At 36.3% G+C, this 13087-nt stretch overlaps 2 protein-coding genes across 7 annotated transcripts; one reads left to right on the top strand and one right to left on the bottom strand.

Annotated features, from left to right (window-relative positions):
- Nucleotides 1-1771: 1771 nt before the first annotated feature.
- On the bottom strand, nucleotides 1772-7231 carry LOC8272055 (preprotein translocase subunit SCY2, chloroplastic). Of its 3 annotated transcripts, none has more exons than XM_015720174.3 (14): nucleotides 7095-7231; nucleotides 6193-6693; nucleotides 5993-6081; nucleotides 5591-5670; nucleotides 5375-5464; nucleotides 4908-4999; nucleotides 4617-4700; nucleotides 4196-4337; nucleotides 3883-3999; nucleotides 3642-3771; nucleotides 2911-3034; nucleotides 2714-2820; nucleotides 2249-2375; nucleotides 1772-2170 (listed from the first exon to the last, which is right to left on the bottom strand). In XM_015720174.3, the coding sequence occupies exons 1-13, from the start codon at nucleotides 7153-7155 to the stop codon at nucleotides 2286-2288; spliced, it is 1707 nt and encodes a 568-aa protein (XP_015575660.1). In that variant the 5' UTR covers nucleotides 7156-7231; the 3' UTR covers nucleotides 1772-2170; nucleotides 2249-2285. The 3 variants fall into 3 exon arrangements, with proteins under 3 accessions (XP_015575660.1, XP_015575661.1, XP_048233324.1); XM_015720175.3 differs by having other exon boundaries at nucleotides 1772-2097; XM_048377367.1 differs by lacking the exon at nucleotides 7095-7231 and adding an exon at nucleotides 6804-6945.
- Nucleotides 7232-7411: 180 nt separating this feature from the next.
- On the top strand, nucleotides 7412-12905 carry LOC8272056 (general transcription and DNA repair factor IIH helicase subunit XPD). 4 transcript variants are annotated; one of them, XR_001535325.3, is made up of 12 exons: nucleotides 7412-7945; nucleotides 8035-8315; nucleotides 8709-8791; nucleotides 8893-9296; nucleotides 9625-9818; nucleotides 9925-10105; nucleotides 10273-10397; nucleotides 10545-10634; nucleotides 10995-11073; nucleotides 11196-11272; nucleotides 11362-11501; nucleotides 11599-11707. XR_001535325.3 is itself a non-coding variant. In XM_002520711.4 (12 exons), the coding sequence occupies exons 1-12, from the start codon at nucleotides 7412-7414 to the stop codon at nucleotides 12410-12412; spliced, it is 2277 nt and encodes a 758-aa protein (XP_002520757.1). In that variant the 3' UTR covers nucleotides 12413-12905. The 4 variants fall into 4 exon arrangements, 3 of the variants coding, with proteins under 3 accessions (XP_002520757.1, XP_048233312.1, XP_048233316.1); XM_002520711.4 differs by lacking the exon at nucleotides 11362-11501 and adding an exon at nucleotides 12293-12905; XM_048377355.1 differs by lacking the exon at nucleotides 11362-11501 and having other exon boundaries at nucleotides 10995-11047.
- Nucleotides 12906-13087: the final 182 nt, after the last annotated feature.

Genomic DNA, 13087 nt, shown 5'->3' with positions numbered 1-13087 from the left:
ATTGTCATTGGTGCAGAGCTTCAGAAACCAGTATGCATTTGTTTTTTCTCTATCCTTTTACCCAACATATATGGCATTTGTCTCCTTTAGGCATAATACCAGCAGTCTTCCATATGGATTCAATCACCTCGGCTTGATAAATTGATATAGAATCTTCAAAATAGTAATCAGGATGATGAGGCCATTAGATTGGTAGCCTTCTCATTATGGAATATATGGAAAGCAAGGAACAAGTTTATATTCGAAGGCCGACAATCTTGAAAACAAGAAATCACAGGTGCAACTCATAAAGAAATGGTTGAGTTTAATTCAGTCCTTTTAAAAGAAAGGCACCAAAGAAATTATCAACAGGAAGTGATGTGGGACAGATAACTACCTCAACAGGATTGGATCAAGGCAAATTTTGATGCCGCGACAAGGAAACAAATAAACAGAGAAAACTTAGGTATTATCTCCCAAAATAGTAATAATCAAATCATAGAGTCTTTTTCTAAGGTATACATAGGCATTTCGGAACCTTTAGTGCTGGAGAGTTTAGCTCTGAGAGACTGTATGAAACAGGCAACCGGATTTCGATGGCTAAAATAATGTTTGAAGATGATGCTTTGCAAGTTATCCAGATAGCTAATGGGACAATGATAGCTCCTGCTTAAATGTGTTCTATATTTGCAGATATATATGATCTTAGGAAGTCTTTCAAGGAAAGCATATTTTCTTTTACTCTTAGATCTTGTAATATTTTAGCTCATAATAAAGCCAAAACAACTTTTTATTAATAATAATTATCTATTATTAGTAAAAGAAAATAGCTCAAATGATTGAGGCACGAATACAAGCGGAAAATAAAAAATATAAATATATTAGTATTTGTTTATTTATAAAAAGTTATATCAGTTTTTTAAAAATAAATTAGAACTCAGTAGTTATTCATACTATTTTTTTAGACTACAATCTTTTAGACTACAATAAAAAATAGTCTTTTATATTTCTAAAATTAAAATTAAACTTTGTTTAATATGTTTTCTATAAAAAGTCACTTGTTTTCAAATAAAAACAAGAAATTTTCTTTTTCTTTGATTTGAATCTACCATTTATACTTAAAATATTATTTTAAAAAAATAATTTTTTTTATAAAATAACCATATTTTACAAAACTTTTTTTTTTCTAATTTTTATTTTTTCTAAAAAAAGTAAAAAAGAAAAAAGAAAAAAATTCTAATAAATAAACCGACCTTTGATTTGTTCAATAGAATCTTAAATACACGCATTCACACACATTCAAATAAGAGGAACTGATGGTGAATACCTTAACATACCAAATAAAGAAAAATACTTATCTTTATATTCATTTCTATACCCATTTAGATAATAAATATCCAACTCATTTCATTTCATACCATAAACCATTGGGACCCTATAATCCGTACCCAAATTATTACTAAAACATTTTCAAAAATTCATGTATCTCGAAACATCACATTAAGAAAAAATTTAAATAAGAAACTACTAAAATACTTATAAAAGAAAAATTAAATTATTGAAAAGCTTATTCAATTCTATAAATGCATCACATTAAATACTTTTGCGATACGATATCTATGTATATCTTATTTAAGTCCAATGCAATTTATTCAGGAATTGATTTACTTGTACCTGTTGCACGCCCAGTCAACATCCCTGGACAGAATAGATTACAGTTCTGGGTCAGGCTCCAGGCTCCACCAAACTGAGATTCAATGCGTCAAGAAAAAAGGGGAAAAAGAAAGAAGTATGATGTACGAAGAAGGATACGTTGCTGAGTTCAGTTAACATTACATAAGTTAAAAGGCAATATGGGCTTACATTCGCTATATAAATTACAACCCCCAAGTAGAATACCATTCTAGTGCAAAATTCCAACTCCAACATGCGACTGATATTCCCTACACAGCTAAAATTTTACGTGAATTCTGGATCTCCTGCTCCCATGCTTTTGTTAGAATCATGCTGCGCTTTTGATTACTCGACCACTTATAATTCCAGTCAGGCCTATAACATGATTCGTCTTTCAATGCCTAGAAGCTATATCAGAAACGATGAGGCTTCAGAATCAACTCTCTGCACAATTGATAAACATAATGAAGAAAAAGACATATCGTCATCAGCCTCTGCCACCACACAGTGTGCATCCCTGGAAAAATTGCATCAATTATCTATTTATTGAACACTAACAATTCCATAATTTTCTTTTTTGTTTAAAGAGTCTTACTCATATAGGGAAGTGGACAGCCTCGCCAGATCTGATGTTATACACCATATCGCCTTAGAGCTTTGCTTAAACTTGGCATGACATTATAAGCCTGATAAGATCTTCTTAGGTCAATAATGGAACCCACCTGAACCAACAACAGCTTGGGATCAGTAGAAGACGAGTAAACTGTTAAAATACCACTGATACAGTTAAAAGAGTTTCGATGTAAAATAGCTTGGTTACAAAAGTTGTCTACGCTCCTTTTGATGTCATACCTCTCAGCTACCATATGTAATTTCTACTGGTATAATTTTATATTATTATTATTAACAATAGCAACCACAGTACATTATGATGCCAAGGAGCACAATTTTCCCTTCTGTTTCCTATGATTTCACTTCTCAAGGCTCCTACTAAAGAAGGCCAGCCATTACCACTAAACATCCTAGATAATGATGAAACTTAAGTGCAAATAATACTTACAATTATCAAAACTGATGTAAACCCAATTGCAAATCCCTCATTGATTCGGCGCAAGTAGTGGTCAAGTATGGTTGATGTGGTTGCCAAAATACTCAGCAATAGACCTCCTGCGAGACCCCCCCCCAGACCCCCAAAATAAGATTAAGCTCAAAGCTACAGACTGAATTTGTACAAGTACATCCAGATGCATAACATACCCCAAAAACGTGTTGATGCCTGGATGTTCGTAAGGTACTCAATGGTAGCTTTCCCAGGTTTTACATTTGGTATCCTGGCACCCATCTTATTCAAGTAGTCTGAGATCTCCTTCGGCAAGTTGGCCTGGGCAAAAACAGTGATTAAAAGAACATTTAGGAAGAAGAACCATTTCGTCATTACACAACTTAAAAAATGTTTTTTGTTTTCATACAAATATTCATAGATTAGTACCATGAATTGGTTACGTTTATACTAGTTGATTTGCAATATTTGGGGTCATGATATTGAGTTCCTGTGGGGGACAGGCGGGGGGTTAAGTCTTATTAGGGCCTAAACCTACAATATCACCATAGATTGCCTACATATATAAACTGATGAAATTGAACAGCCAAGCCTCACAACTGGAAGATTAGACAGCAGTCATTGAGAAGCAATTGAATCAGAGTAGTCTACTAATCCACGTGTCCAATGAAAAGCTTCAGTTCTATAAAGAGTTCTATAGTGGAGGTTTTGGGCTGGGAAGAGATTGAAGCTACTATATTCATGTTATCATGAATAACTTAAGTTAGCATGGTTCATCTGGCTTCACATAGTCTCTACATATGCTGTATTAGTGAAGGATGGCCACAAAGAATACACTGAAGTTCAATTACAGAAAATTTCTCCAAAGTTCTGTCACATAGCTGTTCAATCTCAGAAAGCTTCCAAACAAGGTTGATAAGATACTTACGATGTCAAATATATTGAATAAGAAGACGAAAAATCCATATATTGAATAGTAAACCCATGGCGCTGCACCAAGAGATGTTTCAGGGTTCAATATCTCTTTAACATGCTCCCAGAAAGGTGAACCAAGAATACTGCCATCCATGTTACATGTTAGAGAATCGAAGATCTAAAGCATTAAAAGCCCTCAAATAAGCACTGAACTCCAATAAAGTCTAAGGGAAAATGTACTCTATTGAAATTACCCTGCAAGAATACTGGGAATTGCTAAGAGATAAGTTGTGGTGAGAACTGGCTGCATTCCTGATGGATTAATGTTAAAAGGGATATAAGGCTCCACTTCAGTCATAGGGGAATCATCCCTGACCACAACAAAAACGCAACTTAATGTGTTATTTACATATATCATTACTTAATGCATAAGCAACAAAAGTTCAAATACAAAGCTAAAGAACATATCAAGCCATCCTCGAGCTCCAGTACAAGTGCAGAAGAAAATAAAGTCTGTCACACCAAAATCTGGAAAAGAATAAATTTCCAGAGTGAGGATGGCAGTACCTTGCAGCTGAAGCAAGTTTAAAACCATAATACTGCAGCTTTATTTTCCTGCAACCTTCTGTCACAACAACTGCCCACATAGTGACCACAGTAAAAACACCCAACACCGCAAGCATATATGGTAACCAACTAACAGCACTTCCTGCAGTAGACACACAAAATCTAAGCAATTCTTAGATTAACAAGATAACACTGAAAAAGCATATTTGATATTCTTTCTCCACAAACATTACTGCTTTTAGCAGTTTGTGTAGTGCGCTAGAGTAATCACAATTGGCAGGCTTCATCAAAGATGAAAAAACACAAGACATACTGTGCAATCATCTAATGCAAACTAAACCGTGATTACTATCTTCGAAAAGACTAACAATTAAGATACCATATCAAATTTGAATATCACTCGCATGATCCCGTCACAAACCTGAGAGCTGGCACAACATCTTGTATAACGTATCTGTGTAGCCCGTCAGAATTCCCACACAAATAATTAGAGATGAACCTTGACCTGAGGCATGGGTGAATGGAAATAATAGTCATTAGAAAAAGAAATGCAATCCAATTGTTATATTTAAAATACCCAGTCATTGCCAGTTTCTTTTAAAAATTTTGTGGTTTTCCTTTGTCTTGGAGATGTGAACAAACCAGACAAACAAAAAAACAACAGACCAGCCAAGAATAACAAGCACACAAGTCAAGGATAAAAAAATAGCACCAAATCCAGATTCTGAGATTGTATCACAAATCCATGTCACAGTCATTGCGCCGCAGGTCAATAAGAGAGCTGTTACCATCACATGCTTGACCCTGCAAAACAACATAAATTTTACAAGGCAAACAAACAGCTTAAGGTATTATCTAAATACTTTTGACAGTTGCACAATTTCCTAATTATTAACATCAGCAAAAGAGGAAGCCAGCACTTATGTTGAGCATAACACCAAACAGCACGAAACATTTAGTGTCAAATGACATGACGCAATTGAGAAAGACTTGAGGCACAATAAAATGACAATTTCCTAAGATTCTCTGTGGAAGAAAGAGCTATAATTAGTATAATGAGATTTCTATTCAACTGTTCAGAATAACTCGAGTTCATATTTCACTTCATATTGTGGGACGTTGGAGAATGAAATAAAAAGAAAAAGAGGAGTAATGCTTAGACTCTTCTCTCTATATTACCTATGAGTGGCTGCATAAATGGAATATGGAAGTGAATAGCAAGCAACTACCACAGCTTCTAACATTGCAAAGCCAAGAGAGAGCCACCATCTGCAATGGATTGAAACATAGTTGATCTATAAGCTTCGACATGGTTGGTTGACTGAAGTAATATTCAATGTAAACTTCAGTAGCACAGGATTCGTCTCACTGCTTGAGATGGATAACTAGACACACATATAACTCTTAATCTTCTCATGGCCATCTAAGCCTTCTTTTCGCAGCTTTACCAGGGATGGAACAACATGACATAGCACCTGCAGGTTCAGTTTGTGAAGATTAGTCACATATGCAAGAATAAGAGAGGAAAAAAGGAATAAAAGATGCCATGCCTAGTTAAACTCTGGCAACAAAATAGAGAAACTGAAGGAGAAAAAGCATCAGTTTCAACTGGACTACAGAAAGGTAAGCAAGAGCATGAAACATAACTGTAAATGAAAAACAGCACATCATCATATAATAAAACATGACAAAGATATATATACTTCCATATTTCAATTATATTTTCCTAATCAACAAAGGGTGTTATGTAATGGATAACTAAAATCTATATAAACTTGAGAAAGAAAGCAATACAACCTGCATAAGTATTGACGCTAATATCTGAGGGCTGATTCCAAGCTGAAAAAATGACAGTTTTAGCTCTGCTGTTAGATCACCAAGTTCATCTGCCAAAAACAAAATGCATTATATTAGAAATTTTGAGCTAAAACAAAAAGAAATGGGACATCTAGCAAGCGATTAATTTTTTAAAGATCTGTTGTCTCTACATAACTCACCAACAGATCCTGAAATAAAGCTAAGGTAGTCTTGGGGTATCAATCTTCTATCAAATCCAGGCAGAGGAATATAATATCCAACACGGCTTATCACAATGAGTACAGCTGTCACAAATAACCTTCGTCTTATCTCACTCTTAAAGAATGATTCAGCAGCGTTATTGAAGACAGAACTTATGCGTACAAAATCCAGAAACCTATTCCGATACATTTTCGGTTGGGACTGCAAAGTTATATTGCCACTGGCATCATTCAAACTGAGAAAAGAAGCTCCATCATCAGCTCTTGGTGCTATAGGTTCTGCGGACATTGGCTCTGCATTCGCATAATCACTCTGGAGCTGATCTGAAGAATTAACAGAAAACTTCTTCATTGTTCTTGATGTAAAAGGCCTTTTGTACAACCAGAAATTACTTCTTGGTTTTTTGAGATTCATCTTGAGAGAATCACTGGCTTTTGCATATGAAAGGTGGCAAAATTGAATACGTTCCTTGTGATCACCTGTACAACATTTATATGTACTAATTAAACATTTCTTCAACACACACCAAGAAGAATTAAATAATTAAACAAAACAAACACACAATTAATAACAAGAAGATAACACTTACTATTTACTTATTCAACCGGTATATACATAACTAAGAATCTCAAATTACTGAAAAGAGAAATAATTTAATTCCTATTGTATCTGTTTCACCATTGATTTCCCAGATATCAAAAACAAACACCAAAGCTGGGCCAGCAGATAATTGCTCAATTCCCTCACCATTGATTTCCCAGATATCAAAAAAAACACCAAAGCTGGGCCAGCAGATAATTGCTCAATTCCCTACTAAGCCTCATTTATTAACTCATCTTTTCGCTTTCTTTTATCGGCAAGCAAACAGCAAAGCCCTTACCTCTAATTTTAATAGGTCTAGCCCCAAATAGTTGGGGATTGAAGCGAAGCGTTGCTTCCATCGGCGGCGAGTACGGCGCTATTCTCCTCTCAGTACTGTTTCACTCAAATATCTCACAAGTCATATCCAGATCCGCGCAATTTTTATTTTTTATTTTTCTCTTCTTAAATACAGTCTCTATATAGGCTGACGTGTCAAACAGTAAAATGATAATAATAAAATGACGACAAAACCCTAACCCCTGCTCCATCTCTTAAAAACCACGGCTCCACCGCCAGACACCACTCCTCAGCCCCGATCACCGCCGGTTTAGAATAATGAAGTTCCAAATTGAGGACGTTACAGTCTATTTTCCGTACGATAACATCTATCCGGAGCAATATTCATATATGATAGAGCTTAAGCGTGCCCTAGACGCCAAAGGTCACTGTCTATTGGAAATGCCGACAGGAACAGGAAAGACTATTGCGCTACTCTCTTTAATCACTAGTTACTCACTGTCCAAGCCACAAAGTCCAGTGAAGCTAATCTATTGCACGCGTACAGTCCATGAAATGGAAAAAACACTAGCTGAGTTGAAACTGTTGCATAATTATCAAATCAAACATTTAGGACCTGCTGCGAGGATTTTAGCCATTGGATTGTCGTCTAGGAAGAATTTGTGTGTAAATCCTAGGGTTTTGGCTGCGGAGAATCGTGATTCGGTTGATGCTGGTTGTAGGAAGTTGACGGCTAGTTGGATGAGGGCTATGGCTGCGGAGAATCCTAATATACCTACTTGTGAGTTCTTTGAGAATTATGAGAGGGCGGCTTCTGCCGCTGTGTTGCCACCTGGTGTTTACACGCTTCAGGTACTCACTTGGATTTGAATTGAATTGTTTGGATTGGAAATAAGACACATTTCAGTTAACTTTGTTCTGCTATATTTGTTTGGATATAGGACTTGAGGACGTACGGGAAGGAGAAAGGGTGGTGTCCATATTTTTTAGCAAGGCATATGGTGCAGTTTGCGAATGTTGTGGTTTATAGTTATCAATATCTGCTTGATCCTAAGGTTGCTGGGATTATATCAAAGGAAATGCAAAAAGAATCTGTTGTTGTGTTTGATGAGGCGCATAATATTGATAATGTTTGTATTGAAGCACTTAGTGTTAGCGTGAGGAAGCAGACACTTGAAGGGGCTTCCAGAAATCTCTCAAGGATAAATCAAGAGATTGAGAGGTATGTCTGTCCACCTCAAACATGGATGTACTGCATATCACATCATTTCATACATATTTGGTATGGCATATGATATGCCTCTAAACATTTGTACTTGCATTATCTTGTTGCAGTGTGTCATAAAACCTAACTGAGATGCATGTAGACTTGATTTAAATGTGGGACACTGAGTGATGGGTTTTTTATTTTATTTTGGGAAGCGGGTTTGATAAATACATCATTGTTGGTGCAATACTATCATTGCCTTTCTTGAGATTTATGTCATGATTTATCAGATCAAGTATCTGGATCCTTTTTGAGTTGTTTTTATTTGCACTCTGTCTTTTATAATTTTAATCATTCAGACAGAACTTGGTTTTGATTTTTATATAATTTGCATGGCATGGTAGGAAGGTTCAAGGCCACTGATGCTGGTAGGCTGCGTGCTGAATACAACCGGCTTGTTGAAGGTTTGGCTCAACGAGGAAACCTGGCTGGTATGTGGAAGCTTAAATACTGATCGGCTGAATACCTGTGGCATCGTTCTACAATATTCTTCGTATCCTTATCTCTTGCAACCCCTTCTCTCTCTATGCAGTGACAGACACCTGGCTTTCTAATCCTGCTTTGCCTGATGATATTCTGAAAGAGGCAGTTCCTGGCAATATTCGCCGTGCAGAGCATTTTCTGCATGTCTTGCGTAGGTTGGTTCAATACCTGAAAGGGCGGCTGGATACTGAGAATGTTGAGAAGGAAAGTCCTGTCAGCTTTGTTGCCTCTCTAAATTCACAAGCTGGAATCGATCAGAAAACTCTGAAGTTTTGTTACGATCGCCTACATTCACTTATGTTGACACTGGAAATAACTGACACAGATGAGTTCTTACATGTCCAAACAATTTGCGACTTTGCCACACTTGTGGGGACATATTCTCGCGGATTTTCCATTATAATTGAACCTTTTGATGAGAGAATGCCACATATCCCTGACCCCGTATTGCAGGTTGTTTCTTCTTCTATTTTCTGATCTTTTCGGTTTTTTCTTTATATTTTGTTAGTGTTTAATAATCAGCTGTCAGAATTTTCATTATTCTGTAGAAATAAATGAAAAGGAAAGAGAAGAAAAATAAGAAATGGAAATTCTGTTGCACAATTCGCCATATACTCTCTGCCTAACATATGTGCAGTGAGAATCATTGTCCTACTCGTGGTCTTGTTTTACTCTCCAAGCGTAGAGTTACATAGTCTCTTTTGTTTTCTGTTTATACAGAATGTTCTTTGACTAATGTCATTTTGTTTATATCTATTTTTACTGCTTTTGTTAATTCCAGCTAAGCTGCCATGATGCTTCCCTTGCAATAAAGCCAGTATTTGACCGTTTTCAATCGGTTGTGATTACTTCTGGAACATTGAGCCCTATTGATCTTTATCCTCGTCTTCTTAACTTCCATCCTGTTGTCAGTCGAAGCTTTACAATGTCCTTGACAAGAGACTGCATATGCCCAATGGTTCTTACTCGTGGAAGGTACAAAGCTGAAGTGAAAACTTTAATTTACTTGTAGAATCTCTATAGGTGAAGCGTTTGTATATATCTGAAGATCTAAGCACGGGTTGAATCTTGTGATCACCAGTGACCAACTTCCAGTAAGTACCAAATTTGATATGAGAAGCGACCCAGGTGTGGCAAGGAACTACGGGAAGCTCTTGGTGGAGATGGTTTCCGTTGTTCCAGATGGAATTGTATGCTTTTTTGTCAGTTATTCATACATGGACGGAATTATTAACAGCTGGAATGAAACTGGAATTCTGAAGGTGAAAAATCTGTTATCCTTTTTGTTAAAAGTTGTCCATAACAGTTTTATCTATTTCCCCTTTCAATAGGGCAATTCATTTCTAGGTTAAGTTGGTAATATGCTTTTCTCGATAGGTATGCTCTATACATGTCCTAGAGTGCTTAACTCATGTTGTTGTTATTATAGGAAATAATGCAACATAAGCTTGTGTTTATAGAGACCCAGGATGTGGTAGAAACTACTTTGGCGCTTGACAACTATCGTAGGGCTTGTGATTGTGGGAGAGGTGCAGTCTTTTTCTCTGTGGCTAGGTATGGATGTATGTTATACCATACTTTCTTTGTTACAGACAATTCATTTTAGACATTGTGATGGGGGGAGGAAGAGGGTCATGGTGCAACTGATTCAGTTATATGCTTTGGTTTGATGATAAGATATTATTGATCTGTACATTGCAGGGGAAAAGTAGCTGAAGGAATAGATTTTGATCGCCATTATGGTAGACTTGTGATTATGTTTGGTATTCCTTTTCAATACACCTTAAGCAAGTAAGCAAATCCTCATCCTTATTCTAGTACACACTTGTTATCAGCTATTCATTTTTTGTTGTTCCAAATTCTTTGTTTGCGTTTTAAATATAGTGTTATGTGATATGACCTTCAAAGTTGTGTTTGCTTTAATTAATAGCATGGGAAGATTTTTTATCCTTTTAAAAGAAGTAATGTTCTGTTAAGAAGATAAATTTTATGGAGACAGGCAAGCACATTGAGAGAGATCTTCTGTTAATATAATTCTTTCATAGCTTTTTAGCTTTATAGATACATCATATATGTATCATGCCTCAGAGTCGATTTTACTTTCGGTAGCATTATTTATTTTGAATATATTTAGACAAGGGTCTTTTGCAGAATATTACTTGCACGGTTGGAGTATCTGCGGGACACATTTCAAATAAAGGAAGGTGATTTCCTGACATTTGATGCCTTGGTATGATTCTACAGCCATTTTCAAGTAATATATGGTCAATATATGTGTTTGACTTGGAACATTCATGTGTCTATGTCTCCTTTAGTGATTATGACCTTGTTAATGGGATTTTCTTGAAGCAGAGACAAGCTGCTCAATGTGTTGGCCGAGTTATCAGGTCAAAGGCTGATTATGGGATGATGATATTTGCTGATAAAAGGTATGAATTTACATTGATCAATACATTGATGTTTTCTTTCTACTTTTCTTGTGTGTTGCTCAATTAAAATAATCTCCTGTTGGACACAGACACATACCGAGAGAGAAAGAGAGTGATGTGTTCCCCAACGGTCCACATTAACTTATAAATGGGAAATAATTGGGGCATCTTATTCTGATTTCATTACGGCCTTGCCATACTAAAATCTCAAGGCAATAATCATAATTTGGCAAGTCTCATTTGTTTGGCATTGATCACAACATTGTAGTTTCCAAATGATTATCTTTTCGGTAGTTGTAATTCCTTAATCATTTGAATGTGTGCAGATATAGTCGCCATGACAAGCGGTCAAAATTGCCTGGTTGGATTCTGTCTCATTTACGTGATGCAAACCTGAATTTGAGCACTGACATGGCTCTGCATATAGCACGCGAGGTTCATTCCTGCAACATGTTTTATTTTTGCACCTAGTAGTCTTTAGACAACAGAATGGCATATCAGTGTTCTTTTGAATCGGCAAAAGGTGTTTTGTCGAGTGAAAGGTGGGGGGTGTAACTGAGTCAAGCCAAACCGAAGTAGAGTATCATGGAAGTTAAACACTTGGCTGGCCAACAAATCTGAGTAGCTCACAAGTTACCTTGGCTCATTTACATTCCTACATGAAAGATGAACCTTTCCAACAAGTATTCCTTTGGCATTAATCTTACATGACTCTCAATGTAATTAGATTTCTCAAAATTCCCTGCCCTATCCACATGGCTTGAATGTGCTAGTTGACATTAAACTATCATCCTAATTGAGAACTATTGATGCTAGTCATGATAAAGCCAATTCCAAATACATGATCTTGATATTTCTAGTTGAAGTTCTGATGAGGTTGAGATGTATTAAAAAACAGCAAGATTTTTGAAATAATTTTAGAAGAAAGTGCCGAGTTATAGAACTTGAGGACTAAATTATTATATTTTAGATTGCAGTTAACCTTATCCAATTCTAATGTATCTTCCTACCTAAGTGCAGTTTCTCCGAAAGATGGCTCAACCATATGACAAGACTGGCGCTAGCGGTAGGAAAACCCTGTTGTCACAGGAAGACTTGGAGAAGATGGCTGAAAGTGGAATGCAGGATATGCTGTACTAATGATAAACTCTGAAGTTCAAATATAGCTTCTCCCAGTCAATCCAATCTTCCAATTTTGATGAGAATGAAGAGTCAGGTTTTGGAGTTAGCTGTCGATGTGAGATGACATTCAAGTTGCACCTGGAAACACCTTTGATGAGGTCAAAATCATAAAAAGATTTCCTAGACTGTACAGCAAATTTACCATGGTGGCACCATTAACTTTTGGCTCTAAAATGTTGTCGGTGTTAATGCTGTATTTCTGGGATTGGGATTCACTCCAGACTGGCATTGGTCGTCCTCCACCTGCTATGCTAGTCTGGCTGATCAGACAACGCACTCAATTGGGTAAACTGGGGCACAGGAATTGTAGTGGATAGATACTTACATTTCCTGATCTGTGTACAGACCTGCAATTTTTGATTAGTTATTATTATAGCTCTGTGTACTTCTCTGGACATTGGAATTTGACAAGTGACAGGATGAATGCCATATGCCAAAATGGTTTCGGGAATCAAGTAGTAAAGTTAACATTCGTGTTGAAGATACGTAAATCTATTCAGGAAGATCCTTCTATTTTAATTAATTGACATGATTTGGCATAATGTTTGCGGTTGTAATGTATGATTAGCAAGTGACTCTTTTGATCAAATATCAAATAAAACTTACTTCAGAACTTGCTGGTTTTGGTAGTAC

The sequence above is a fragment of the Ricinus communis genome, chromosome 1, assembly GCF_019578655.1.
Source record: "Ricinus communis isolate WT05 ecotype wild-type chromosome 1, ASM1957865v1, whole genome shotgun sequence".
Taxonomy (NCBI): Eukaryota; Viridiplantae; Streptophyta; class Magnoliopsida; order Malpighiales; family Euphorbiaceae; genus Ricinus; species Ricinus communis.
Note: the sequence above shows the minus strand (reverse complement) of the source record. Positions and strands in the feature narration are given on the sequence as shown.

Coding starts and splice junctions, on each gene's coding strand:
- LOC8272055 (XM_015720174.3), bottom strand. CDS start 7,155: ATGGAAGCAACGCTTCGCTTCAATCCCCAACTATTTGGGGCTAGACCT. Junction 2,821..2,910: donor GGCATCAACACGTTTTTGGG/GTATGTTATGCA, acceptor GGGGTCTCGCAG/GAGGTCTATTGCTGAGTATT. Junction 2,376..2,713: donor TTACATCAGTTTTGATAATT/GTAAGTATTATT, acceptor TTGTTGGTTCAG/GTGGGTTCCATTATTGACCT.
- LOC8272056 (XM_002520711.4), top strand. CDS start 7,412: ATGAAGTTCCAAATTGAGGACGTTACAGTCTATTTTCCGTACGATAAC. Junction 7,946..8,034: donor CTGGTGTTTACACGCTTCAG/GTACTCACTTGG, acceptor GTTTGGATATAG/GACTTGAGGACGTACGGGAA. Junction 11,074..11,195: donor TCCTGACATTTGATGCCTTG/GTATGATTCTAC, acceptor TTCTTGAAGCAG/AGACAAGCTGCTCAATGTGT.